Here is a 27,009-nt window from a genome sequence, read left to right as displayed (position 1 = left end):
CTCCTGCTCGGTGGCCATGATGCCGCCCTGCTGCCGCAGACACTCCTCGTAGTTCTCCACGTCCACGCCCAGGCTGGCCTCCTGCAGGAAGGACACGGCGTCCTCCAGCCATTCGCACGCCGCCTGCATCCTGAAGTGGTACTTCTGGCACAGCAGCAGGGCGTGCTCCAAGGTGACCTTCAAAGAAAAGTCAAAAATAAAGAGACGGCGACCGCGACCGAGATCGAGATCGGGCGTACCTGTCTGGAACTGAGTTGCTTCTGAACGTCTGCCTGCAGTTTGGCCATTTCTTCCAGGCTGGTGTCCACATGGGTCGGTACCAGCTCGTTGGCGCTGGTGTACTTCTGTTTCTCCCTGCTGCTCAGGGCGGCCACAATCCTGAGTCTGGACTGAACCTCCTCCTGCATTATCTGCTGCTTTCTGATTTCCTCCTGCACCCTCTCCACCCGCATGTCCACCGTCACGGCAGACCCCAGATCCGCCCGCACCTGCTGGAGCCAGGCCAGCGTCCTCTGCATCTCTGTCTCGAAGTCTTTGCTCTGAACAAAGCGGTTCTCGCACTCCTCGATCAGGTCCCCGACGGCGGCCTGCAAGGATCGCAGCTCCTCCTGCCACAGGACCACTTGCTCCTTTGAGGTGTTGTGGGCCGTTTGGTCCACACGCGGCGCCAGGGAGTCCATCTGCTCCATGAGCCTGGACAAGTGCGAGTTGGCGCTCTGAAGGCTCCCCGCAAGAGCGTGGTAGTTCTTCAGCCTCTCCTCGGCCGACTGGGTCTCGGCGTTGACCTTCACCAGCTGCTCCTTGGTGGCCTTTAACTCGGAGTCCACCTGCATGGCCATCGCCTTCTGGTCCTCGAACGACTCCAAGGTTTCATCCAGATGCTCCACTTTCTGTTCAAGCAACCTCTTCAGGCCGTTGTAGAGGCTCGTGAGCTGCGTCATTTCCTCGGGGCACCACGGTTGCCCGGTGCTGCGGAAGCCTTCCTTCTTCTGGTTGAGTTCGCTCACGGCGAGGCCCAGACCGCTCAGATCCACTTGGATGGCTTTGTAGTCGCTCTGCAGGCCGAGGACCTCTTCGGTTTCTGAGCCCACTGGCTGCGTTCCCAGATGGTTGAACTGCTCCTCGAGCTCCTCCAGAGCTTTCTGAGTGACGTCTATGAAAGAGGTGTACTCGTTCCTGGTGAAGATGGCCTGCTGGATTTTCTCCCGTTTCTCTTTGGCCAGTGCTAGTATGTTGTTGTACTGCTGGGGGAGGGTGTTCAGTTTTTCATCCAGGTAGCAGTGGTCCACTTCGTTCAGAGTGGGTAGAATCTCCTGGCCTGCTCGTTGCACGATCAAGAGAAGGTTCTCGTACTCCACCGCCTGTTCGACTATCTGCTGGTACTTCAAGAGCTGCGCCTCTAATTCAGCGTCGCCAACCATGAGGTTAATTTCCGGAAAGGTGACGATGTCCGCTTGTTTGATCCACTGGCATATTTTCTCCAGATCGTTCTTGAAGTACTTCCTGGAGACAAGCACCTTCTCCAGTTCCTGCAGTTTCTGGCCACACCTGTGCAGAGTCTTATCGAAGATGTTCTGCAACTCCTGCAGCTTGCCGAGGATCTCGTTCCTCTCGTCCTCGTTGGCGTCCCTCATCAGGTCGCGCCCTTGCGACCACAAGGACGTCAACTCGCTCTGGTAGGCTTTCAAGCTGCTCTGGATGTTGCGGCATGTGCGCACCTGCTTGGCGAGGTCGTCTGGTAGCAAAGCGACATACTCCTCGGCTTGGGCCTTCTTCTCGTTCTGCTGGACCCAGGAGATGGACTGGTTCACGGCCATCAGGAACTGAGTCCTCTCGGTGAAAGCCTTGCTGAGGTGCTTTCGGCGCTGCGCCACTTTGACGCTCAAGGATTCCACCTCGGATTGTGAGTGGGAGATGAGCTGCTGCAGGCGATGACGTTCGCTCAGACCCAAGCGGGCCAGGACCCTGTCGGCGTCGGTGACGGCTTGGGCCAGCAGCAGCTGCTTGGCCTCCAACTCGCTGCAGATACTCAAGTGGTCGAAGAGGAAACTCTGAGCCAGCTCCGGAGGGGGACTCATCTTCATGGCCTCCGACAAGGCGGGCTGCTGCTCCTCGGCCCAATCCCGAGCTTCCCTGAGACGAGCCTCCACCTGGCCCATCTCCTCCAGGGTCACCACCGAGTCCTGGATTTTCCTCTCGATGAGGTTTTGCATCTGAGACCAGCGCTGCTCAAAATGGCTGATCTGCTCTTTGACCAGCTCCTTGTCGTCCAGGTTCAAGCGCTCGATGACTTTTTGTTTCTGGTCCTTCAGGTCCTCCAGTGTACCCTTTTGACCTTCAAGTTCTAGTGACAGTTTGCGTAAAGCCTCCAAGTGTTGAGAGGAACTTTCAGCATCGGTTCTGCGGAAGAAAATAAATGAGCAAAATTCATTGATAAAATACTTGATACTCAAAATACTAGGCAAGTACTTTATGAACAAAAAGATTGTAGCTTGAAGCTCCACTTTTCTTCCAAACTTAACTCCACATTCCCACCCCCCCGTCCCTCACCTCCTGTCTCTCTGAAATAAAATCATGGTTCACTTCTAACTTTCTGAAACTGAACAGCAATAAAACCGAATTCTTACTCATCGCAACCAAATCCACCTTATCCACCTCTCTCTCTCCATCGATAGCTCCTTAGTCTCCACCCCCCCCTCAGGTCAAGAGTCGGGGTGTCATCCTCGACAGCACCAGGTCAGCCTACTTCCATCTGCATCTCCATTCATCGTCTCCGTCCCTCCCTCACCCCCCACACCTAACCCTAACCCGAAATCCCTCCATAAGCTACAACTGGTTCAGAACTCTGCTGCCCGGATCATCACCAGAACCCCCTCATCCCACCACATCACCCCCCCACCCCCATCCTGCAGCAACTCCACTGGCTCAAAGAATCACCTTCAAAATAATTCTGTTCACCTACAAGTCCATCTACAACCTTGCATGTTCTCCCCCCCGTGCATGCGTGGGTTTTCTCCGGGTACTCCGGTTTCCTCCCACATTCCAAAAACATGCTAGGTTAATTAGCCACTCCAAATTGTCCATAGGTATGAATGTGAGTGTGAATGGTTGTTTGTCTATATGTGCCCTGTGATTGGCTGGCCACCAGTCCAGGGTGTAACCTGCCTCTCGCCCGAAGAGAGCTGGGATAGGCTCCAGCACCCCCGTGACCCTTGTGAGGATAAGGGGTAGAAAATGAATGAATGATTATTACTATTACTACTACTAGTAGTAGGCTAGTATTAGCCTGCTTATTGGCTGGCTTATTAGCCTGCTTTTGCCTTATTATATAAAATTTGTTAGACATTTTTTTTGTAAAAAAAAAAAAAAAAATTATAAATTTTTAAAAATCAATAAAAAAATATCAAATTATTTAGAGAGGCTTAAGAACATTTTAAAATAGGCCTAATGGCGCAACTGGCACTTAGAAGTAAAAAAAAAAAAACATGCTAGGTTAATTAGCCACTCCAAATTGTCCATAGGTATGAATGTGAGTGTGAATGGTTGTTTGTCTATATGTGCCCTGTGATTGGCTGGCCACCAGTCCAGGGTGTACCCCGCCTCTCGCCCCAAGACAGCTGGGATAGGCTCCAGCACCCCCCGCGACCCTCGTGAGGAAAAAGCGGTAGAAAATGAATGAATGAATGAATGAATCTGTAGCGGTACCTCAGTTAAAGTCCACCCCGGTTAGCACGTTTTTCGGTTCACATCCCAAATTTTTTGCTAAAATATTTCCGCGCTTTGTGTTCACTCGCTTGGTGCGGTTTGTTTACGTCGCCATCTTGGAAGATGAAAATCTTACAATACTTAACACAAGATTGCGCAGTGCATTGTGGGCCGCGGGGCAGCGGCGTTTGCTTGTATTGCAGTTTTCGAACAGTTTTTGGACCGTAACTAGACATTGGTGCAAGACCTCAGAATTAGAGTTGCCGATTGGCCAGATAATGCAGATCTCCTGACTGTGTGGCCGACATGCTTATCACTTGTCCACCGTGCGGCCGACAAGCGATTGTGACCAATTCCTATGGACCCAGGAGGCTTTTACCGGTGCAAGCGTATCTCTCGCTTTTCAAAGCGGATATCTGGTCACACGGGTTTATGGTTCACAACCCCTGGTGTGCGTGTTTCTCGTGTGAGCACACCTGGCTAGATTGTCCCACTCTTTGGACACGTGCTCAAACAGCATCTCCACTGCAGCGATGCAGTCGTGGTACTCTTTGGACCTCTGCAGATCCTCCTGCCGCTGACTCTGCAGCCTTCTGGCCTGGTGGCAGAGGTCCAGCCAGGAGTGGCTCAGACGGTCCAGCTCTGCATGCTCTGGGGAGTCCTGGCTTGGGGACAGTTTGCTGACTTTCTCCGTCATCTTGGTTAGGACGCTTTGCTTGGACTGGAGCTGCTGGCTGCATTCCTGCATGTCGTCGCAACAAGACAGTCTTGAGGTAAAGAGCATGCATGGATCTTTGTGGGAAATGACTGCTTACCTTGGCTTGGGACAACATGTTTTGAGCTATCTTGGTCTCTAACTCTGCAGGTCTTCTGGACAGAGTGAGGAGCTGCTGTTCCATATCTTGGAACAAGCTTGTCATATCTTGCTTCTGCTCCTTGATCTCCCTCCAGCCCTCTGAAAGCTCCTGAGCGCTCGACATTCTCTCCTCGATCTGCAAAAAAAAAAAAAAAAAAAAAACAGACAATCAATACGGTCCACGAGCTGCTTTCAGGATCTTGAACCAAGACTTACAGTGAGCTTGACTCTCTGGACTTCGGCGGCCGTCACTCTCACGGTGTCGTCAGACAGGTCGCACACTGAGCAGACCAGGTCTAAGTAGGTGCTGGCCTGTTCCTGGAGAGCCCGGTAGTGCTTCACCTGCGGGAAAAAATCATATGGGCAAAAAATAACAAAAAGTGATAGAGGTATGTTGTACTATCAAATACTACAGTATTAATTGTCCCTGTACCATAGAAAGCGCCCATGAATGATACGGGAAAAGGCCCGAAATGATACTGTGTCAAAGCTGATACTGATAAAATATAGAGTTTAACCATGTCCAGTATCAGCCTGCTTTTTCCTCACGAGGGTCGCAGGGGTGCTGGAGCCTATCCCAGCTCTCTTGGGGCGAGAGGCGGGGTACACCCAAGACTGGTGGCCAGCCAATCACAGGGCACATATAGACAAACAACCATTCACACTCACATTCATACCTATGGACAATTTGGAGTGGCTAATTAACCTAGCATGTTTTTTTTGGAATGTGGGAGGAAACCGGAGTACCCGGAGAAAACCCACGCATGCACGGGGAGAACATGCAAACTCCACACAGAAAAATGCCAGAGGGTGGAATTGAACTCGGGTCTCCTAGCTGTGAGGCCTGCCCGCTAACCACTTTCCTCCATGCAGCCCAATAATAATTCATTCATTCATTTTCTACCGCTTATCCTCATGAGGGTCGCGGGGGGTGCTGGAGCCTATCCCAGCTGTCTTGAAGCGAGAGGCGGGGTACACCCTGGACTGGTGGCCAGCCAATCACAGGGCACATATAGACAAACAACCATTCACACTCACATTCATACCTATGGACAATTTGGAGTGGCTAATTAACCTAGCATGTTTTTTTTTGGAATGTGGGAGGAAACCGGAGTACCCGGAAGAAAACCCACGCATGCACGGGGAGAACATGCAAACTCCACACAGAGATGGCCGAGGGTGGAATTGAACTCGGGTCTCCGAGGTGTGAGGTCTGCGCGCTAACCACTCGACCACCGTGCCACCCCAAACTCGATTAATGGAACTTTAATTGTCAGAGACTGTTGATAAAATATTATTGTTGAAATATTTTTGCAGTTATTGTGTTTACACTGTTTAGATATAATACATGTAATAAACAGAAATAGTACGTGATAATAATCCCTTTAAGACGGCGCCGGTACCTGTTTAAGCGCCTCCTGCAGACCAGAAGGGGCATGCTGGTTTAGCCGGAGTTCCTCCTGAACCGCGGCGAGCCACGTCTGGCATTGTTGCAGAGTATCCTGGTGGTTGACGTGCTTCTGCAACTCTCGATCCAGACTTTGGTGCACCTGTAAAGAAAATGTGTTGAAAGTTTTGACTGTTTGTTACAAAACTCGTACAATCATCGTTCAACTCACGCGTTGGGCTGTGCTGCATATGGCCGAGTAGCTGTCCCCGGTTCCCTGCTGGTGGGCTTGGACCTGCTGGCTGATCTTCGCCTGGACTTGGTCGGTGCAGCCGGCGACCAGATCATCTCCCTTGCGCTTCAGGCTTGCGAGACGTTCCTCAAAAGCGGCAATTTCCTCCATTATGGCCTACAAATCAGAGAGATGAAGCCACGCTCAAACGGTTTTCATCAAAATGTTCCCACAAGTCACGGTTTTGGTAGAATAGTCGGTTTGCCCTGTACTGTATCGCAACACCGTCACTGTATTCTTTAATTGAGTGTGATTACTAAGTAACCCGCCATGGGGCCAAAGTACGAGGGAGAAGGGGAGAAAAGATGCCATCACACAAGTGGCGTCCATTCCTCCTTTTGAATGATTGCTTTCTGTATGTAAAAATTAGAATTATTCTGTATAAAATGTATTTTTTTAGTCATATTTCTGTACCTGATTACCAAAAAAAAAAAGGTATTTTGTGGGCTCTTCGGAAAGAACTCTCATTTATATAAATGTAATAAATTTATTTAAAATGTATTAAAAATATATATATACATATATATAAATTTTATAATAAATAATTTAAAAATAATAAATTTATTTAAAATGTATTAAAAATTGATATATATATAAATTTTATAATAAATAATTTAAAAATAATAAATTTATTTAAAATGTATTAAAAAATTATATATAATATATATAAATATATATATATATATATATACACAAATCTTATAAATAATTTAAAAATAATAAATTTATTTAAAATGTATTTTAAAAATTATATATATATATATATATATATACATACATATATATAAATTTTTAATACATTTTAAATAAAAAAGAAAGAACTCTCATTTATATAAATGTAATAAATTTATTTAAAATGTATTAAAAATATATATATACATATATATACATTTTATAATAAATAATTTAAAAATAATAAATGTATTTAAAATGTATTAAAAATTGATATATATATAAATTTTATAATAAATAATTTAAAAATAATAAATTTATTTAAAATGTATTAAAAAATTATATATAATATATATAAATATATATATATACAAATCTTATAATAAATAATTTAAAAATAATAAATTTATTTAAAATGTATTTAAAAAATTATATATATATATATATACATACATATATATACATTTTTAATACATTTTAAATAAAAAAAATTGAAATTAATATAGAATATATATGTATATATATAATTTTTTTATACATTTTAAATAAATGTATTATATTTATATAAATATATTGTCTTAATTCACAGTATCTCAGTTGGCACCAGTGGCATCATTAGGCCTATTGTTAGGGGCTTCAGCCCCCCTAAAATGTTCTTGAGCCCCCCTAAAATGTTCTTGAGCCCCCCTAAAATGTTCTTGAGCCCCCCTAAAATGTTCTTGAGCCCCCCTAAAATGTTCTTGAGCCCCCCTAAAATGTTCTTGAGCCCCCCTAAAATGTTCTTGAGACCCCCTAAAATGTTCTTGAGACCCCCTAAAATGTTCTTGAGACCCCCTAAAATGTTCTTGAGACCCCCTAAAATGTTCTTGAGACCCCCTAAAATGTTCTTGAGACCCCCTAAAATGTTCTTGAGACCCCCTAAAATGTTCTTGAGACCCCCTAAAATGTTCTTGAGACCCCCTAAAATGTTCTTGAGACCCCCTAAAATGTTCTTGAGACCCCCTAAAATGTTCTTGAGCCCCCCTAAAATGTTCTTGAGCCCCCCTAAAATGTTCTTGAGCCCCCCTAAAATGTTCTTGAGCCCCCCTAAAATGTTCTTGAGCCCCCCTAAAATGTTCTTGAGCCCCCCTAAAATGTTCTTAAGTCCCCCTAAATAATTTGATATTTTTTTATCCCTGAAACCCTGAAAAACGAGGTTCCACGTTATTAATATTAATAATAATGGAGAAGATGTCACCTTGTGGCGTGCGAGTTGCTGGGTGGCCATCTCCATGCTGCCGGTCTGCATGGATTCCGAGGAGACGAGCCGACTGGACATCTGCAGGAGCCATTTCTCCACCTCCTGCAGTTCACCGTTGTAGTCCTCGTGCTCCTTCACCCACTCAAGGAGGTTCTGGACCTGCGTCTGAAAAGCCACGGAGGTTGATCCCCACGACTTGATATGCCGCCTGGCTTCCCAAAGTCTGCCCTACCTTCGCCAGCAAGCAGAGCTCCAGGAAGTCGGCCTTCAGCGTGTTCATGTTGTTGTTAATAACGGGGTTGTGGACCATATCTAGCAGGGCTTCGCCTTTCTCCAGCACTGATTTCACAGCCGACTCGTGAGACTGCACCACCTGCTGGATGGTCTGCAAATGGCGCGTACAAACGGTCTATTTCCTGTTGCAGCTCGTGAGGGCTTAGCAGAGGCGACGTCAGTTACCTTGTACTTTGCAAGCTGGGCCTTCTTCTGGTAGAGCTCGGCTTTGGGCTCCACGCTAGGCGCCAACAGACTCTTGGTCTCCAGCATCCACTGAGCTTGAGCTTTGTATTTATCCATAAAGTCTTTGCAGAGCGAGATGCACTTCTCCAGAGAGCTCTGCTCCAAGCGCAGGGCTGCCAGAAGATCCTCCAGTCGGGCCAGCTGGTTGTCCACGTCCTGCCTCATCTGCTCCGCTTCGGCTTCCTCCAGAAAGACCAGAGCTCGCTCAGTCTTCTCTCTCACCGTCTTCAGGTTGCCGTGACCCAGCTCCACGTCGGCTTGCAGAGCCTGCCGACAACATGCTCATCTTCTGAGTTCCCCATCTCAGATACTTGATCAAAAAAATGGCGAGGACTCACCTCGATGTTCTTTAGCTTTCTCTCCATGGCAAAGCGGTCCACGGCGTCGCTGCCGGTTGCCAGAGAGCGGAGGCTGTTCTGAGCTGCGCTGAGCCAGTCCGAGAAGGTGCCGAAGACACACTGGGCCTCCTCGATGCAGGACACCTCCTCCTGCAGCTGTTTGATGGTCTCCTGTGAGCACCAGAAGACAAGTCACGTGCAAAGGGCAAGCGGAGGTGAGTGCGGTGGAGATCGCCGGGCCTTCAAACGTTACCAGCAAGTGGAGGAGCAAGGCATGGTAGCGGGCCGTGATCTGGGTGGCTCTGCCGCTGATGCGGCTGCTGACGTGCGTCTCGTCGAGAACCTGCTGAGCCAAAACGCCGAGGCCTTCCATCTCGTCTTGATAAACCAGCACCTCCTCTTGCCACGTCTGTGCAGAAGAAGAAGGAACATCAGTTACGTCGGATGGAGCTTGGACCTTCTCGGAACCTTGATCTGACTTTGATCAGCTGGAGCTGAGCGTCTTTGGTGGCGCGGTCTGAGCGGCGGTGGCTTCGCAGTTGCGCTTTGGTCTCCATGCCCTTCAGCCAGCTGTCCAGACGCTGGAACTTCTGCTCCATCTGTCGGAGTTTGGCCAAGGCGCTGTTGAGCTGCGCCCTGGCGTCGGCCAAACAAGCCTGGTAGATCCTCCACTCCTGCTGCAAGCTCTCCAGCGCTCGGTCTTCCGTTTGAGGCAGCCCCCACGGGGTGACAAGCTCTCGGGCGACCAGCGAGGTGTTCAGCAGAGCCTGGCCCTCGGTGCAGCGCAGCTGGAGCTCCTGCGCTTTCACACACTTCATTCATCATGTGACGCAACATCGGAGGCATCGTCCGTCAGGATTCACAGACCTGCAGCTTCTGGAGCGTCTCCTCCAGCGTGTCGGCGTCGCCCTCCAGCGGCGAGTAGCAGCCCAGCTTCTCCTTCTCTTGTACCAGCCAGTCCTCAAAGGCATGGAGGCCCTGCTGGTACTCCTGGTGGGCTTTTACCACCTCCTCCACTTTGCCGACAGCCCCCTGAGGTCAAAGAGCAAGCTTATTTTCTCCGTCACGTCGGTGAAGCGGACGTCAGGCCGTGTTTGTTACCGCGGCGCTGTCTTTGATGGCGCCGTAGCGATCTTGCAGATCCTGGAGCTCCAGCTGAGTCACGTAGTTCTCAGCTATGCTGGCGCTCTTCGCCATGATGGTGGCCAGCAAGGCGTCGTGGCTGAGCACTTCCTCGTACAGCAGCTGGGAGGAGACGGGTACAACGCTCAGATGGACGCCATATTTACAGTAAGCATGTGGGTGTGGACTTTTCCTATCGATATCGAGGTGGGATTTTTCTTGCATCAAATGTGGTCACCATTTACTCGTGTTCATGGCGCTTAATTGGTTCCGACCCGACTGCAAGACGTGAAATTACGCCGAGTAGGATTCGATATTAATAAATATATATTTTATAAATATAATCTTTTTATAAGCGTATGGCATAGAAAACCTGTTTAAAATCTTTGAAATATGCTTTTTAAACATTATTGAATCCCTCAAAACATAAAATAACATAAACAAATCATTTTTGCAAACAAAAAAAATCAATAATTTTTTTTTAAAAATCAATAAAAAAAATATCAAATTATTTAGGGGGGCTTAAGAACATTTTAGGGGGGCTTAAGAACATTTTAGTGGGGCTGAAGTGATCTGATTTGTCTTATTTTATTAAGACAATATATTTATATAAATATAATAAATTTATTTAAAATGTATTAAAAAATGATATATATATATACATTTTATAATAAATAATTTAAAAATAATAAATGTATTTAAAATGTATTAAAAATTGATATATATATATAAATTTTATAACAAATAATTTAAAAATAATAAATGTATTTAAAATGTATTAAAAAATTATATATAATATATATAAATATAAATATATATACAAATCTTATAATAAATAATTTTAAAATAATAAATTTATTTTTTATTTTATTTAAAAAATTATTATATATACACATATATATAAATTTTTAATACATTTTAAATAAAAAAAATAAAATTAATATAGAATATATATATATATATATATTTTAATACATTTTAAATAAATGTATTATATTTATATAAATATATTGTCTTAATTCACAGTATCTCAGTTGGCACCAGTGGCGTCATTAGGCCTATTGTTAGGGGCTTCAGCCCCACTAAAATGTTCTTAAGCCCCCCTAAAATGTTCTTAAGCTCCCCTAAAATGTTTTTAAGCCCCCCTAAATAATTTCATATTTTTTTTATTTAAAAAAAAGTATTGATTTTTTTTGTTTGCAAAAATTATTTGTTTGTGTTATATATATATATATATATATATATATATATATATATATATATATATATATATATATAAATATTTGTTTACGTATGTGTTGCAATACACTATATGATGAATGATTAGGGTGAATACAGACTAATGAACTAATGAATGAAATATAGCATATGGAGGAGTGCTTAAGCAACGTTCGGTACTGGCACTGATCCCCGAAGTGATGAGTGTCAGGTTGGCGTTTACAGCGTGGACCGCATCACCTTGGCTCTGCTGACGTTAGCGGTTTTGTCTCGCATCTCGGGGCACTGCTTATCGGCCGGGTCCAGGTTCTCCTCCACGTGCTCCAGCCAGCTCACAAACTGCTGCACGTCCTCCTGGTAACTGGTCCACTGGGACAGAGAACCTTCCAGTTGGCTGTGGGTTGAGAGGAGTTTCACCGTCACGGCAAAAATATATTAAAAAAAAACAAAAAAAACGCAGTTCGATTTGCTTGCCTTTTGCACTGAATGCAGGCACTGAGCAGACCATCCCACGAGTCCTTCAGCTCCTGTATCTGCTCCTGGACCACGGCCACGCCGTTTGCCGAGGTGTTTCTCTGAACCGCTTCCCCTCTGGTGATCAGCATCTTCAGTTGGATCTCCTTCTCCTGGCGGGCCGTCAGCAAGGCCTGGAACGTCAAATCGCAACGCGTTAGCAAGTCTGAGCGACTAAAACATCGGCAAAAGCTCCCACCTCCAGCTTGATCATGCGACTATCCAGGACGTTCTTGTCAGCAGTCGGGGCGCAGTACGTGTGCAGCATGTGGCCGGTGTCTGCCACCCAGTTCTGCAGCTCCTTCAGACCGTGGGTGAAAAGCTGGTGCTCCGTCACGATACGCTCAATCCTGGACGCCTTCTCCTGTCGGCGCGGGAAGACGTCTCATTAATTGACTAATCCAGTTCTAGGGTCGGGTCTAGTCTAGCCGACGCCCGCCACCCCAGAGACAAGTTGGTAGGAGTTACTGTACCTTGGTGAGGTTGGTTAAAGCAAGGAATTGAGCAGAGAGCTGAGAGACACGGTGCACAAAACCCTTGCCGGCGGCGTGCTCGTCCGACAGCCGCTGGGCCTTCTCTTTCAGCCTGCTCAGCTGGACTTGGTGGGAGGCTAGCTCCTCCAGCACAGACTGGAACGGCACAGGCACGTTCATCAACAGGAAGCACGCCAGCCAACACAACAAACATCAACTAGCGGTGTCCGAACGTTGCTGCGGCCCCCGGCCCCGCATAGCGATCAAGGAAAGGATGCGGCTTTGATATTTTTTAAAACTTTATTTTTGCTTGATTCTTATAATATTATATTATTTTCATGGAAAATTATTCGGACTTAAATTTTTTTCCGGTTAATATTTTTATTTTTTTTTCATTTAAAAAAAAAGATTTTTAATATTATGTTCATAAACTTAAAGCTGTTTTTTTCCGTTTTTTCTATATATTTTTAAAATATTTTTAACTTGTAAATTTTCCTTTCGGGATCATTTGTTGTATCCCACAATAATCCAACTATTTCTACATCTAACTATTCATAAAAAAATATTCTGACTTAAATTCCATTTTTTTCCCGGTTAATATTTTTAATATTATGTTCATAAACTTAAAGCTGTTTTTTTCCGTTTTTTCTATATATTTTCCAAATATTTTTAACTTGTAAATTTTCCTTTCGGGATCATTTGTTGTATCCCACAATAATCCAACTATTTCTACATCTAACTATTCATAAAAAAATATTCTGACTTAAATTCCATTTTTTTTCCCGGTTAATATTTTTAATATTATGCTCATAAACTTAAAACTCAAAAATTACAACTTTAATTTGTCGTTTCTGACAATAATCCAACTATTTCTACATCTAACTATTCATAAAAAAATATTCTGATTTAAATTCCATTTTTTCCCGGTTAATATTTTTAATATTATGCTCATAAACTTAAAGCTGTTTTTTCAGTTTTTGCTATATATTTTTAAAATATTTTTAACTTGTAAATTTTCCTTTCGGGATCATTTGTTGTATCCCACAATAATCCAACTATTTCTACATCTAACTATTCATAAAAAAATATTCTGACTTAAATTCCATTTTTTTCCCGGTTAATATTTTTAATATTATGCTCATAAACTTAAAACTCAAAAATTACAACTTTAATTTGTCGTTTCTCACAATAATCCAACTATTTCTACATCTAACTATTCATAAAAAAATATTCTGACTGAAATTCAATTTTTTCCCGGTTAATATTTTTAATATTATGCTCATAAACTTAAAGCTGTTTTTTTCAGTTTTTGCTATATATTTTCAAAATATATTTAACTTGTAAATTTTCCTTTTGGGATCATGATTGCAACTTTATTTGTCGTTTCTCACAATAATCCAACTATTTCTACATCTAACTATTCATAAAAAAATATTCTGACTTAAATTCCATTTTTCACGGTTAATATTTTTAATATTATGCTCATAAACTTAAAGCTGTTTTTTTTTCAGTTTTTGCTATATATTTTTAAAATATTTTTAACTTGTAAATTTTCCTTTTGGGATCATGATTGCAACTTTATTTGTCGTTTCTGACAATAATCCAACTATTTCTACATCTAACTATTCATAAAAAAATATTCTGACTTAAATTCCATTTTTTCCCGGTTAATATTTTTAATATTATGGTCATAAACTTAAAGCTGTTTTTTCAGTTTTTGCTATATATTTTCAAAAAAATTTTAACTTGTAAATTTTCCTTTTGGGATCATGATTGCAACTTTATTTGTCGTTTCTGACTTTATGTCTTTTTCCTTGAACATTTCAACTTTACGCTGCTTTAACGGTTATGAAGACAAAAAAAAATTCCATAATTTCCAAAAACTTTTTGCCCAACTTATTTCTCAAAAAATGACAACTTTATTTTGTTTTGTTTGTTTCTCGTGATATTATGACTGCACAATAACAATAAAAAAAAAAACATTTCAACTCTATGCTACTAAAATGACATTATTTGTCATATTAATATTAGGAGTTTATTAGAGTAAAATTTTGATTTTTTTTTCCCGGTTAGATTACAACTTTTTGCCACTATTTTGACATTTTTGCTGCTGTTATTTTATATTTCAACTTGTTTCTTATAATAATAGAAATAGTTTTTTAATGACGTCTTTTTCCTTGGAACATTTCAACGTCATGCTGCTATAATGGTTATTTTTTTAATATTTTAATATTATAACTTTTTCCCCACAAACAAGTTTTCCAAAATGCACTCCTTTATTATTATTATTTTGTTTGTTTCTCATAATATTATGACTTAAAAAGACATTTTAAAAATGAATAATTAAAGTCTGTGCCACTAAAATGACTATGAGTTTTTTGTGACTTTTTTTCTCTTAATATTCTGACTTTATTCTCATAAAAAAAAAATAAAAAAAATAAAATAAAAAAAATAATAAAAAAGGTAAAAAAAAATTAATGACCTTTTTTCAGTGATATTAGGTTATTCTCGTAAAATTAAATGACAACTTTTTCTTCTTAATATTTGGACTTTACGTTTGGAAAATGACTGCGGATTGTTCCGTTTCTGTTGTTGGGTTTGTTTGTTTTTCTTTTTGAGTGACATTCGAAGAAACAAATGGACCCAGGCCACACTTTGGACACCGCTAGGTTAGCAATACGCCACATGGAGGAAAAGGAAAGCAGGCTAGTGGAAACCGTTAGCTGAGGAGGAAAGCTTAAGAGCGATGGCAGCTAGCGTGACCTCCTCTGGATGGGACCGTGACCTGGAATGAAGATGAATCGCGTCTTCCCGATGGTGCCAACCTGAAGTTTGTGGAGCTCCATCTTCTTGGCTGCGAGGTCATGAAGCCGCGTGCTGCTCTCTTGCACGGCCGACTCTGTGGCGTTCAGGCACTCCTGGAGAGGCTCGGCGCTCGCTTCAAAGTCCTTCATCTGAGACACCAGGTTCTGGAACAAAGAACGCGTCTTCTGTGAGGACGCCATGCCTGATGCGGAGGATAAGGATGAGTCCGGCTTACTTGGAGGTTGATCTCTCTGCTGTGAAGATTGGACATGATGTTTTTCCAGTCCTCTCGAGCGTTGTTGCTCTTTGTCCGAACTGAATCCACTCGATCTTTGGATGCCATGGCGGAGAGAAGCTCGCCGTTGAAGACCACGGCGTTGAGCTTGGACTGCCCATGTTCCCTGTCGCTTAGGAACTCCTGGAAGAGAAGGAGATGGGACAAAACAAATGGGAGGACTAACATGACAATATGGAGGGGAACTATGGTGCTTCTGAACAGGAGAACTTTTTAGTCCTATTTTATGCTCTTAGTCTTCAGCTTTTAACTCCAGTGTTATGTTTTTATCTTTTTAGTCCTATTTTATGCTCTTAGTCTTCAGCTTTTAACTCCAGTGTTATGTTTTTATCTTTTTAGTCCTATTTTATGCTCTTAGTCTTCAGCTTTTAACTCCAGTGTTATGTTTTTATCTTTTTAGTCCTATTTTATACTCTTAGTCTTCAGCTTTTAACTCCAGTGTTGTGTTTTTCTCTTTTTAGTCCTATTTTATGCTCTCAATGTTCAGCTTTTAACTCCAGTGTTATGTTTTTATCTTTTTAGTCCTATTTTATGCTCTTAGTCTTCAGCTTTTAACTCCAGTGTTATGTTTTTATCTTTTTAGTCCTATTTTATGCTCTCAGTCTTCAGCTTTTAACTCCAGTGTTATGTTTTTATCTTTTTAGTCCTATTGTATGCTCTTAGTCTTCAGCTTTTAACTCCAGTGTTATGTTTTTATCTTTTTAGTCATATTTTATGTTCTTAGTCTTCAGCTTTTAACTCCAGTGTTATGTTTTTATCTTTTTTAGTCCTATTTTATGCTCTTAAGTCTTCAGCTTTTAACTCCAGTTTGTTTTTATCTTTTTAGTCCTATTTTATGCTCTTAGTCTTCAGCTTTTAACTCCAGTGTTATGTTTTTATCTTTTTAGTCCTATTTTATGCTCTCAGTCTTCAGCTTTTAACGCCAGTGTTATGTTTTTATCTTTTTAGTCCTATTTTATGGTCTTAGTCTTCAGCTTTTAACTCCAGTTTGTTTTTATCTTTTTAGTCCTATTTTATGCTCTTAGTCTTCAGCTTTTAACTCCAGTGTTTTGTTTTTATCTTTTTAGTCCTATTTTATGCTCTTAAGTCTTCAGCTTTTAACTCCAGTGTTTTGTTTTTATCTTTTTAGTCCTATTTTATGCTCTTAGTCTTCAGCTTTTAACTCCAGTGTTATGTTTTTATCTTTTTACTCCGATTTTATGCTCTTAGTCTTCAGCTTTTAACGCCAGTGTTATGTTTTTATCTTTTTAGTCCTATTTTATGCTCTTAGTCTTCAGCTTTTAACTCCAGTGTTATGTTTTTATCTTTTTAGTCCTATTTTATGCTCTCAGTCTTCAGCTTTTAACTCCAGTGTTTTGATTTTATATTTTTAGTCCTATTTTAAGCTCTCTGTCTTCAGCTTTTAACTCCAGTGTTATGTTTTTATCTTTTTAGTCCTATTTTATGCTCTTAGTCTTCAGCTTTTAACTCCAGTGTTATGTTTTTATCTTTTTAGTCCTATTTTATGCTCTCAGTCTTCAGCTTTTAACTCCAGTGTTATGTTTTTATCTTTTTAGTCCAATTTAATGCTCTCAGTCTTCAGCTTTTAACTCCAGTGTTTTGATTTTATCTTTTTAGTCCTATTTTATGCTCTTAGTCTTCAGCTTTTAACTCCAGTGTTATGTTTTTATCTTTTTAGTCCTATTTTATGCTCTTAAGTCTTCAGCTTTTAACTCCAGTGTTATGTTTTTATCTTTTTAGTCCTATTTTATGCTCTTAGTCTTTAGCTTTTAACTCCAGTGTTATGTTTTTATCTTTTTAGTCCTATTTTATGCTCTTAGTCTTCATCTTTTAACTCCAGTGTTGTGTTTTTCTCTTTTTAGTCCTATTTTATGCTCTTAGTCTTCTGCTTTTAACTCCAGTGTTATGTTTTTATCTTTTTAGTCCTATTTTATGCTCTTAAGTCTTCAGCTTTTAACTCCAGTGTTATGTTTTTATCTTTTTAGTCCTATTTTATGCTCTTAGTCTTCAGCTTTTAACTCCAGTGTTATGTTTTTATCTTTTTAGTCCTATTTTATGCTCTTAGTCTTCAGCTTTTAACTCCAGTGTTATGTTTTTATCTTTTTAGTCCTATTTTATGCTCTCAGTCTTCAGCTTTTAACTCCAGTGTTATGTTTTTATCTTTTTAGTCCTATTTTATGCTCTCAGTCTTCAGCTTAACTCCAGTGTTATGTTTTTATCTTTTTAGTCCTATTTTATGCTTTTAGTCTTCAGCTTTTAACTCCAGTGTTATGTTTTTATCTTTTTAGTCCTATTTTATGCTCTTAGTCTTCAGCTTTTAACTCCAGTGTTATGTTTTTATCTTTTTAGTCCTATTTTATGCTCTTAGTCTTCATCTTTTAACTCCAGTGTTATGTTTTTATCTTTTTAGTCCTATTTTATGCTCTTAAGTATTCAGCTTTTAACTCCAGCGTTATGTTTTTATCTTTTTAGTCCTATTTTATGCTCTTAGTCTTTAGCTTTTAACTCCAGTGTTATGTTTTTATCTTTTTAGTCCTATTTTATGCTCTTAGTCTTCATCTTTTAACGCCAGTGTTATGTTTTTATCTTTTTAGTCCTATTTTATGCTCTTAAGTCTTCAGCTTTTAACTCCAGTGTTATGTTTTTATCTTTTTTAGTCCTATTTTATGCTCTTAGTCTTCAGCTTTTAACTCCAGTGTTATGTTTTTATCTTTTTAGTCCTATTTTATGCTCTTAAGTCTTCAGCTTTTAACTCCAGTTTATGTTTTTATCTTTTTAGTCCTATTTTATGCTCTTAGTCTTCAGCTTTTAACTCCAGTGTTGTGTTTTTATCTTTTTAGTCCTATTTTATGCTCTCAGTCTTCAGCTTTTAACTCCAGTGTTATGTTTTTATCTTTTTTAGTAATATTTTATGCTCTTAGTCTTCAGCTTTTAACTCCAGTGTTATGTTTTTATCTTTTTTAGTCCTATTTTATGCTCTTAGTCTTCAGCTTTTAACTCCAGTTTGTTTTTATCTTTTTTGTCCTATTTTATACTCTTAGTCTTCTGTCGGAGTCAGGGGGCCCGGGGGCTGGTCCATCGATGGCACTCCCAGTGTGGACGGCCCCAAAGGTGGCATTTCCTTGATGCTCAGTGCCATGCCATGTCTCCCTACTGTGTGTGATTGTGCGATTGTGTGTGTGATTGTGTGTGTGTGTGTGTGTGTGTGTCTACTATGGGGGATGGGAAGGAGGGGCTTTCTTTTGTTTCTTTGTTTTTTTTCCTTTTAATTGTGGTAATTGTTTTTAATTCTGTAAAGCACTTTGTGTTGCATGTCTTTGCAGGAAAAGTGCTCTACAAATAAAGTTGATTTGATTTGATGGCTGGATGTATGCGTCTTCATCACCGATGATGCAATCACGTCGTTATTCTCGGTCGCAACCATTCACCTGAATCTTCTGCAAGCTGGATGAAGCCTCGGAGAGATTTTGGGGCGCGTCGAAGCATTTGGCCGTGTTGATCTTGGCATTGACCAGCCACTGCTGGAAGTCCCTGTAGGCCGAGCAGAAGGCCTGCTCCTGCAGCTTCTCTTTGCTCTGACACTCCCTGGCAGCTCGGAGACTCAGACTGGAAGAAGAAGAAGAAGAAGAAGAAGAAGATCTTGCCTCGTGACTCTCCGAATGCGTCCCTACCTGTTGTACTCCTTGATGAGGGCAGACACTCTGTCAGACTGACTGGCCATGTCTCTGGAGAAGCGGCACAGATCATTGAGCTGACCTTTCGCGGCATCGCACATGGGCTCGGCTTTGACCAGCTCCTCCAGAGTATCCTGAAAGTCGAGTGGAGTTGTTCATTTCGGATGTTTACCGAATGAGGCGTCTCTGCGCACCTTTACCTTTGCGATCTGCCAACCTTTGACGCCCTCCTCTCCGTCAGCTTTGCCCTCAGCCTGACGAAGTCTGAGACGCCAGTCTTGCAGCCGAGCGCTCAAATCCTGCACGTCTTGCTCCAGCTGTGCGGACAGACTGCTGAACTCCTGCTCCGAGCTGGTCATCTGAGAGAGGGCGGTCTCCAGATTGGCCCGCGTCTGAAGCGCCCCGCGTTCCCACTGTTCCCAGCCGGACAAGAGGGACGCTTCCTCGCGCTCGATAGCCTCGTAGCCTCCTGCGCCCGTGTGGTCTCGTGCTGCCGCTCCGCATCTCTGGACCCGGCTGAGTCTTTCTCGGCCTCGCTGCTTAGACTCGAGCAGCTCCTGGGAAAGCCAAAAACATTAGCACTGAACTGAATCCGTTTCTCCAAAAAGTCCTACCAACCTGGACTTTGGAGAGCTTTCTTTTAATGGAGGCGGAGTCTCCTGATAGGTCGGACCATCGCTGGAGTTCCTCCTTGGCTGATATCAGCCAGTCATTGAAGTCTCGAACGGAATCCAGGTACTGCTCGTGTTCCGACACGATGGTTTGCATGGACTGTATTTTACCCTTTTGGGACAATTAGCACAATTAAGTCGTTAAAATCCATCACATTCCGAAGCTTGCAACCAAATCACCTTGACTACGGCTGATATATCGGCAAAATGCGCGTTGAGCTCTGCCCTGGATTCCGGTCCAAATGCCTGGTCAGCGCATTTCTCATACAGCTCCACAGCCTTGTCCGTGAGACGGGACAGCGCCGCAGCATGAACATCCACGTCAGCCTGAATGGTCCGGAGTCGCTCCAGCAGGGTGGATTTTTCCTTGAGGCCGGGCTGCTGCGGCAGAGTCATGCCCACCTCCTGCTCCACGGACTCCATCCACTGCTGGATCTGGTTCTTGGTCTCCTGGTAGCTGCTCCACTGGGCCACCGTCCACTCCAGTCGACTGGGGGCAAGAATTTGATGCAAAGTGAGGTTAGTGCCTCGTGTCACTGGGGGGGGGGGGGACTCACACTAGGACCTTCCTACGATTGGCCTAGCAGTCTTTCCAATAATGCGGCTTTTTGGTTTTGTTTGATATGTATTGATTTATGTAGGGTCGCGGGGGTGCTGGAGCCTATCCCAGCTGTCTATAGCTTTTATGCCAGGGGTCTCAGAGTCAATTTACCTGGGGGCCACTGGAGCTAGGGTCTGGACAAGGCTGGGTCGCATAAGGTTTTCCAAAAAAAAACCGCATTTGTTAAAAACAGAAAAATATACAAACTTTTTCAGTGCTTTGGTTCCGATTTTCTACAATAAAAGCTCTGATAAAACATTCCACTGTTCTCAAATATCTTCATTTTTATTTTTCTGCACAAAATAAGATGAAAAATAAATAAACAAATCAAGAATAAAGAAAATCAATCAATCAGTAATAAATAAATATAATAATAATAGACATACACATGACAAAACACAACTATAGTCACATTTATACTCTTTTTATTTACAACATATTGCGCAACTGCAGGGTCTCGAGACACATGCTAACTCGCAAACTAGAGAGCTAGCGACCTAAACGGTAGCCTCCAAGTTATTTCCTTTCAACTTAAATAGCCAAAATTTACCACTTCCACACGGATAGGGAGGATAATTATTAACAGTTATTTAACCTTTAACATGAACATTAATCAAAGGTAATAACTAACATTAAACTTTCATATCAAGGCGGGGACCTCAAACTAGTGTCCTGCGGGCCACATGTGGCCCGCGGGCCGCATGTTTGAGACCCCTGTTTTATGCTATGTTGTGTAAGTATCATATGAAATGTGACACACATTTGGAAAGACACATTCATTTATTTTCCACCGCTTATCCTCAGGAGAGTCGCGGAGCGAGAGGCGGGGTACACCCTGGACTGGTGGCCAGCCAATCACAGGGCAGATATAGACAAACAACCATTCACACTCTCATTCATACCTATGGACAATTTGGAGTGGCTAATTAACCTAGCATGTTTTTGGAATGTGGGAGGAAACCGGAGTACCCGGAGAAAACCCACGCATGCACGGGGAGAACATGCAAACTCCAGTTAGCTCCAAGTTAGCATCTCTAGTTTCAATCAATACTACTGAGGTTGTAAAGTTTTGGGAACATTTCTGGAATAATAGCAACGGAAGTCTATCATGGTCAGAAATGAAAAACGTTAGCAACAAAAGCATGGCTACAGTATGTGATGCTAAAGTGCTAACATTGCACATAGCATTTTATCATGCTAGGTTGGCCTGTCGGCGGAACAAAAACAAAAGACCGCATGCAAACTCCACACAGAGATGGCCGGGGGTGGGATTGAACTCGGATCTCCGAGCTGTGAGGTCTACGCGCTAACCACTCGATGGTGGTCACATTTCCTACCTGTGGCAACTCATGGACGTAATGAGCATGTTGGCCCAGGCGTCCTTCAAGCTCTGAAGCCGTGAGCAGATGGCTTCCTGTCCTTCCATTCTGTTGTGTTTGAGGACCTGCTCTCCTTTCCCCACCGTCATGTTGAGCTTCACCTCGCCCTCACCCTTCATCAGCAAAATATCCTAGTAGGAAACAAAGAGAGAAATATGAACAAGCCCCATCTGGAAACAAAACATCTTGCCCTGCAGTCATGAGTAGTTCAAGTGTATTGGTTTATTTCTAAACCCACCTGTACAAGAAGCAGCCTTTTCTCCAGCGTCTCCTTATTTCCGAGCGTGCTGTTGAGCGAAGCCAAGCGCTCCTGGACGCCGTTCAGCCAGGTCCATGTGGCCTGCAGCGTCTCCTCAAAGGCCTGCTCCTCCTGCAAAGTCAGCTGACAGCTGCGCAGCCTCTCCCGCACGCGTCGCAGCGAAGCCTGGTGCTGCGACTGGAGTTGAGCGGACACTCGCGTCTCGCTGCCGTCGCCTCGCCCGCCCTCGTTGAGCGCCTGGGCCTCCTGGCACAAACGCTCAAAGGAATCCCTGCGTGGAGGGGAAGAGGATGTACGAGCTTGAAACGTGTGAGAAACATCGCAAAGCACCTTTCTTTGAGGGCTTCCTGCTGATATTCCTCCACTTGCTCCAGCAAAGCCTTCTCAGAACCACGTTGATTGGCTTCAAGCAGATCTGTGGTCATCCTCTTCTCCATGTGCTCCAGCCACCACCGCAGCTTCTTAAGGCGACCTTCAAAGCTGCGGAGAAATCCAAAACGGTTTAGGGCAGGGGTCTCAAACACGCGGCCCGCGGGCCAAATGTGGCCCGCAGGACACGACTTTGAGGCCCCCGCCTTGATATGAAAGTTTAATGTTTGATATGGATGCTGTATGGTATCATGTACATCAGAAAAATTACTACGTTTGATTCATGTTCATGTTAAAGGTTAAATAACTGTTAATAGTTATCCTCCCTATCCGTGTGGAAGTGGTAAGTTTTGTTTTCTGTGGATCAAAAGGAAAAGGAAAACAGCTTTAATACTCCAGGTAAATCCAAATTGAACAGCGGAAACTCTGTTTTTCCCCATGAATCCGTTCCAAAGGGGTCGTCCAACTGAAATGTGTACTGTAAATTAGGGATCGACCGATATGTTTTTTTTTGGGGCTGATACCGATTTTTTTTCCATCACCCTTAGCCGATGGATATGGATGCTGTATGGTATCATGTACACAGAAAAAAAATTATTACGTTTGATTCATGTTCATGTTAAAGGTTAAATAACTGTTAATAGTTGTCCTCCCTATCCGTGTGGAAGTGGTAAGTTTTTGAACTGAAAGTTGAAAGGAAATAACTTGGAGGCTACCGTTTAGGTCGCTAGCTCTCTAGTTTGCGAGTTAGCATGTGTCTCAAGACCCTGCAGTTGCGCAATATGTTGTAAATAAAAAGAGTATAAATGTGACTATAGTCGTGTTTTGTCATGTCTACAGGGCTCTAATAATGCTTTGTTCATTTTAATCTGAAAAAAATCATTTGTCTACCCACCAACTATATGTGGTTTCTTAAGTTTTTATTATTTGCCATATGTTAGTTATTACCTTTGATTAATGTTCATGTTAAAGGTTAAATAACTGTTAATAGTTATCCTCCCTATCCGTGTGGAAGTGGTAAGTTTTTTGGCTATTTAAGTTGAAAGGAAATAACTTGAAGGCTACCGTTTAGGTCGCTAGCTCTCTAGTTTGCGAGTTAGCATGTGTCTCAAGACCCTGCAGTTGCGCAATATGTTGTAAATAAAAAAAGAGTATAAATGTGACTATAGTCGTGTTTTGTCATGTGTATGTCTATTATTATATTTATTTATTACTGATTGATTTTCTTTATTCTTGATTTGTTTATTTATTTTTCATCTTATTTTGTGCAGAAAAATAAAAATTAAGATATTTGAGAACAGTGGAATGTTTTATCAGAACTTTTAATGCAGAAAATCGGAACCAAAGCACTGAAAAAGTTTGTATATTTTTCTGTTTTTAATAAAAGCATTTTTTTTTTTTTTGGAAAACCTGATGCGGCCCAGCCTCGCCCAGACCCTAGCTCCAGTGGCGCCCAGGTAAATTGAGTTTGAGACCCCTGTTTTAGGGTTTTCTGACCCTGAAGACGAAGAAGTTCCCCTACCCTTTCATGAGGGATGCGCTGTCCTCCAGGATCTGCTGGTTCTGTCTGCACTGCTCCACAAAGCTGTCCCAGTCCTGCTGGATGGAGGACAAGTGCTGCTGGACCTGGCCGGCGTTGGCCTTGGGAAGATGGAGCAGCAGTTTCTCTCCTTCCTCGCAGACCTGCGTGAGATGTGCTTCACCTTCCTCCACGCGCTGCATGGCACCCTGAGGAACAACAACGTTTGTATTTTCCAAACTATACGCCACACTTTTGTTCATAGTTTGGCTCAACTTATAGATGAAAATACAAAAAAAAAGAGGATTAAAAACGGTTTACAACCGTCTAAATACATTGATTAGAGCCCTGTAGACATGAAATAACACCCCTATAGTCGCCTTTACACTCCTATTACCAAATATAGTAGACTGCTTGTGTGGGTTGATATAAATGTGAGAGAGTGGCGAACAGGAAGTGACATCAGAGTTTTTTGTTTTTTTTTTAGCTTGGCCCTGGGTTACAGCCACAAACGGTAAGTCTCATTTTATTGTGCCTGTTGGGAGATCAAGCTGCAATAAATGCCTGTTGCTCCGACTATCAAGTCTGGTGCTTGTGTGTCTCGCCCAAGGTTACAGTAACATTACTGACACCTAGTGATCAGTGTACATCTTTATGCTGAAAAAGCTTATTTAGGCAAAAATAAAAAATATATAATAAAATATATTATTATAAAATATTTAATATTATAAAATAAAAATAAAAATAAAAATAAAAATAAAAATAAAAATAAAAATAAAAATAAAAAATATATAAAAATTATTTAATATTGTAAAATAATATTATAAATATTAATAATAGCATGTACTCAGCCACAAAACAGCATGATTTATTCACTGATTTTTTTTCTGAAAAACTGTTAATTCGAGCCGCCAAATGGCGAGGGATGACTATATGACTTATTGTTTTATTCCCTCCCCATAATGCATCTTTTGACTGATGGAGCAAATTAAGAGTCCAGAGAAATATTGTCTTTTAATTGATAGAGGTCATACCTTTAGTTTCTGTAATTTGCGATCGACGACATGAGTGTCCCCAGATCGGTCGGAACATTCCTTCACAATCTCCCTCTGCTCTACAAGCCAGCGATGGAACTCCTGAACTAAATCTGTGAATCAAAAGGAAAAGGAAAACAGCTTTAATACGCCGGGTAAATCCAAATTGAACAGCGGAAACTCTGTTTTTCCCCATGAATCCTTTCCAAAGGGGTCGTCCAACTGAAATGTGTACTGTAAATTAGGGATCGACCGATATGTTTTTTGGGGGCCGATACCGATTTTTTTCCATCACCCTTAGCCGATGGATATGGATGCTGTATGGTATCATGTACCCAGAAAAAAAATATTACGTTTGATTAATGTTCATGTTAAAGGTTAAATAACTATTAATAGTTATCCTCCCTATCCGTGTGGAAGTGGTAAGTTTTTGAACTGAAAGTTGAAAGGAAATAACTTGAAGGCTACCGTTTAGGTCGCTAGCTCTCTAGTTTGCGAGTTAGCATGTGTCTCGAGACCCTGCAGTTGCGCAATATGTTGTAAATAAAAAGAGTATAAATGTGACTATAGTCGTGTTTTGTCATGTCTACAGGGCTCTAATAATGCTTTGTTCATTTTAATATGAAAAAAATCATTTGTCTACCCGCCAACTATATGTGGTTTCTTAAGTTTTTATTATTTGCCGTTTTATTATTATTATTATATTTATTTATTTATTACTGATTGATTTTCTTTATTCTTGATTTATTTATTTTTCATCTTATTTTGTGTAGAAAAATAAAAAGTAAGATATTTGAGAACAGTGGAATGTTTTATCAGAGCTTTTCTTGTAGAAAATCGGAACAAAAGCAAAGTTTATTCATTTTTCTGTTTTTAATAAATGCGTTTTTTTTTTGGAAAACTTGATGTGATTCAACAGTGGGGGCGGGGTACCGCGACTGCGTGTCTTGCGGGGTCCTCAACACAAAGCTGCCCCGGCGAATGCATGACTGTAAATCATGCGGCGGAAAAATACATCGGTGAACCCACACGCGTATCGGCCGATACCGTTACAAGGGAAAAAACGCAAATATCGTCCCGATATATCGGCCAGCACGGTGGTCTAGGGGTTAGCGCACAGACCTCACAGCTAGGAGACTAGGGTTCAATTCCACCTCCTCTCTGTGTGGAGTTTGCATGTTCTCCCCGTGCATGCGTGGGTTTTCTCCGGGTACTCCGGTTTCCTCCCACATTCCAAAAACATGCTAGGTTAATTAGCCACTCCAAATTGTCCATAGGTATGAATGTGAGTGTGAATGGTTGTTTGTCTATATGTGCCCTGTAATTGGCTGGCCACCAGTCCAGGGTGTACCCCGCCTTACGCCCAAAGACAGCTAGGATAGGCTCCAGCACCCCCGCGACCCTCGTGAGGAAAAGCGGTAGAAAATGAATGAATGAATATCGGCCGGGCGATGTATCGGTCGATCCTTACTGTAAATCCTATGAATCCGCATGAGACAAATGTGGGGTATGAAAACCGAGGTTCTGCTGTATTTAGTGTCACCTTCTCAGGTGAAGATGTGATGCTCCTCACCGTTGAACTGCTGCTGCAGACAGTTCTGCAGTGAGGCTAAAGTCCTGGACGAGACCTGGTTCACAGACTCGTAGGTCTTGATGAGCTCGGTGAGAGCGGAGCCCAAGCTGGACAGTTCCTCCGAGGGGTATTTCCTACACAAGTTGTTCAGGCTTTCTCTTGTGGAATCGATGCTTCCCTGCTGGTTTTGCAGCTCTTTCTGAAGCTCCTAAAAAAAAAAAAAAAAACGGAGAAATGGGCGGCTGTACGTCAGCAAACAGCGTATGAACCCATGACAAGCTGAACCTTCACTCTGCAGATGTCCTCAGGCTCTGAACCAGTCGGAGACGACACCAAGGAGTCCTCCATGCTCTTCAGCCAAGCCGACATCTGTGAAATGTAGTCTTCTAGAAGTTTCTTCTGGGAGCTGAAGTCCATCAGGTTCCCCCTGGCTTGCTGGTGCAGCTTCTGAACAGAATCGATCTTCTTCCTCAGGTCGTTCTCCAGCAACTGGGA

General features: G+C 42.2%; 1 protein-coding gene across 7 annotated transcripts in view; it reads right to left on the bottom strand.

Annotated features, from left to right (window-relative positions):
- syne1b (spectrin repeat containing, nuclear envelope 1b) overlaps positions 1 to 27,009 on the bottom strand; it is a 168,805-nt gene that overhangs the window by 86,059 nt on the left and 55,737 nt on the right. For all 7 annotated transcript variants that reach the window (XM_058057494.1, XM_058057493.1, XM_058057495.1 and 4 more), the window contains 33 exons: positions 26,800 to 27,003; positions 26,515 to 26,722; positions 24,942 to 25,054; positions 23,911 to 24,116; positions 22,350 to 22,499; positions 21,999 to 22,290; positions 21,719 to 21,891; positions 19,961 to 20,270; positions 19,728 to 19,892; positions 19,310 to 19,666; positions 19,107 to 19,243; positions 18,864 to 19,041; positions 15,376 to 15,558; positions 15,161 to 15,304; positions 12,336 to 12,491; positions 12,062 to 12,226; positions 11,824 to 11,996; positions 11,590 to 11,743; positions 10,111 to 10,254; positions 9,877 to 10,041; positions 9,489 to 9,806; positions 9,263 to 9,418; positions 9,010 to 9,180; positions 8,612 to 8,938; positions 8,385 to 8,537; positions 8,150 to 8,317; positions 6,181 to 6,357; positions 5,965 to 6,111; positions 4,778 to 4,903; positions 4,521 to 4,697; positions 4,182 to 4,447; positions 240 to 2,400; positions 1 to 177 (listed from right to left, as the gene is read on the bottom strand). The exon at positions 1 to 177 is cut by the window's left edge and continues 161 nt beyond it. In XM_058057494.1, coding sequence (XP_057913477.1) covers positions 1 to 177; positions 240 to 2,400; positions 4,182 to 4,447; positions 4,521 to 4,697; positions 4,778 to 4,903; positions 5,965 to 6,111; positions 6,181 to 6,357; positions 8,150 to 8,317; positions 8,385 to 8,537; positions 8,612 to 8,938; positions 9,010 to 9,180; positions 9,263 to 9,418; positions 9,489 to 9,806; positions 9,877 to 10,041; positions 10,111 to 10,254; positions 11,590 to 11,743; positions 11,824 to 11,996; positions 12,062 to 12,226; positions 12,336 to 12,491; positions 15,161 to 15,304; positions 15,376 to 15,558; positions 18,864 to 19,041; positions 19,107 to 19,243; positions 19,310 to 19,666; positions 19,728 to 19,892; positions 19,961 to 20,270; positions 21,719 to 21,891; positions 21,999 to 22,290; positions 22,350 to 22,499; positions 23,911 to 24,116; positions 24,942 to 25,054; positions 26,515 to 26,722; positions 26,800 to 27,003 — 8,301 coding nt within the window. The remainder of the gene's footprint in view (positions 178 to 239; positions 2,401 to 4,181; positions 4,448 to 4,520; positions 4,698 to 4,777; positions 4,904 to 5,964; positions 6,112 to 6,180; positions 6,358 to 8,149; positions 8,318 to 8,384; positions 8,538 to 8,611; positions 8,939 to 9,009; positions 9,181 to 9,262; positions 9,419 to 9,488; positions 9,807 to 9,876; positions 10,042 to 10,110; positions 10,255 to 11,589; positions 11,744 to 11,823; positions 11,997 to 12,061; positions 12,227 to 12,335; positions 12,492 to 15,160; positions 15,305 to 15,375; positions 15,559 to 18,863; positions 19,042 to 19,106; positions 19,244 to 19,309; positions 19,667 to 19,727; positions 19,893 to 19,960; positions 20,271 to 21,718; positions 21,892 to 21,998; positions 22,291 to 22,349; positions 22,500 to 23,910; positions 24,117 to 24,941; positions 25,055 to 26,514; positions 26,723 to 26,799; positions 27,004 to 27,009) is intronic.

Source organism: Doryrhamphus excisus, chromosome 19 (assembly GCF_030265055.1).
Source record: "Doryrhamphus excisus isolate RoL2022-K1 chromosome 19, RoL_Dexc_1.0, whole genome shotgun sequence".
Classification (NCBI taxonomy): Eukaryota; Metazoa; Chordata; class Actinopteri; order Syngnathiformes; family Syngnathidae; genus Doryrhamphus; species Doryrhamphus excisus.
This window is presented reverse-complemented; position numbering and strand designations above follow the sequence as displayed.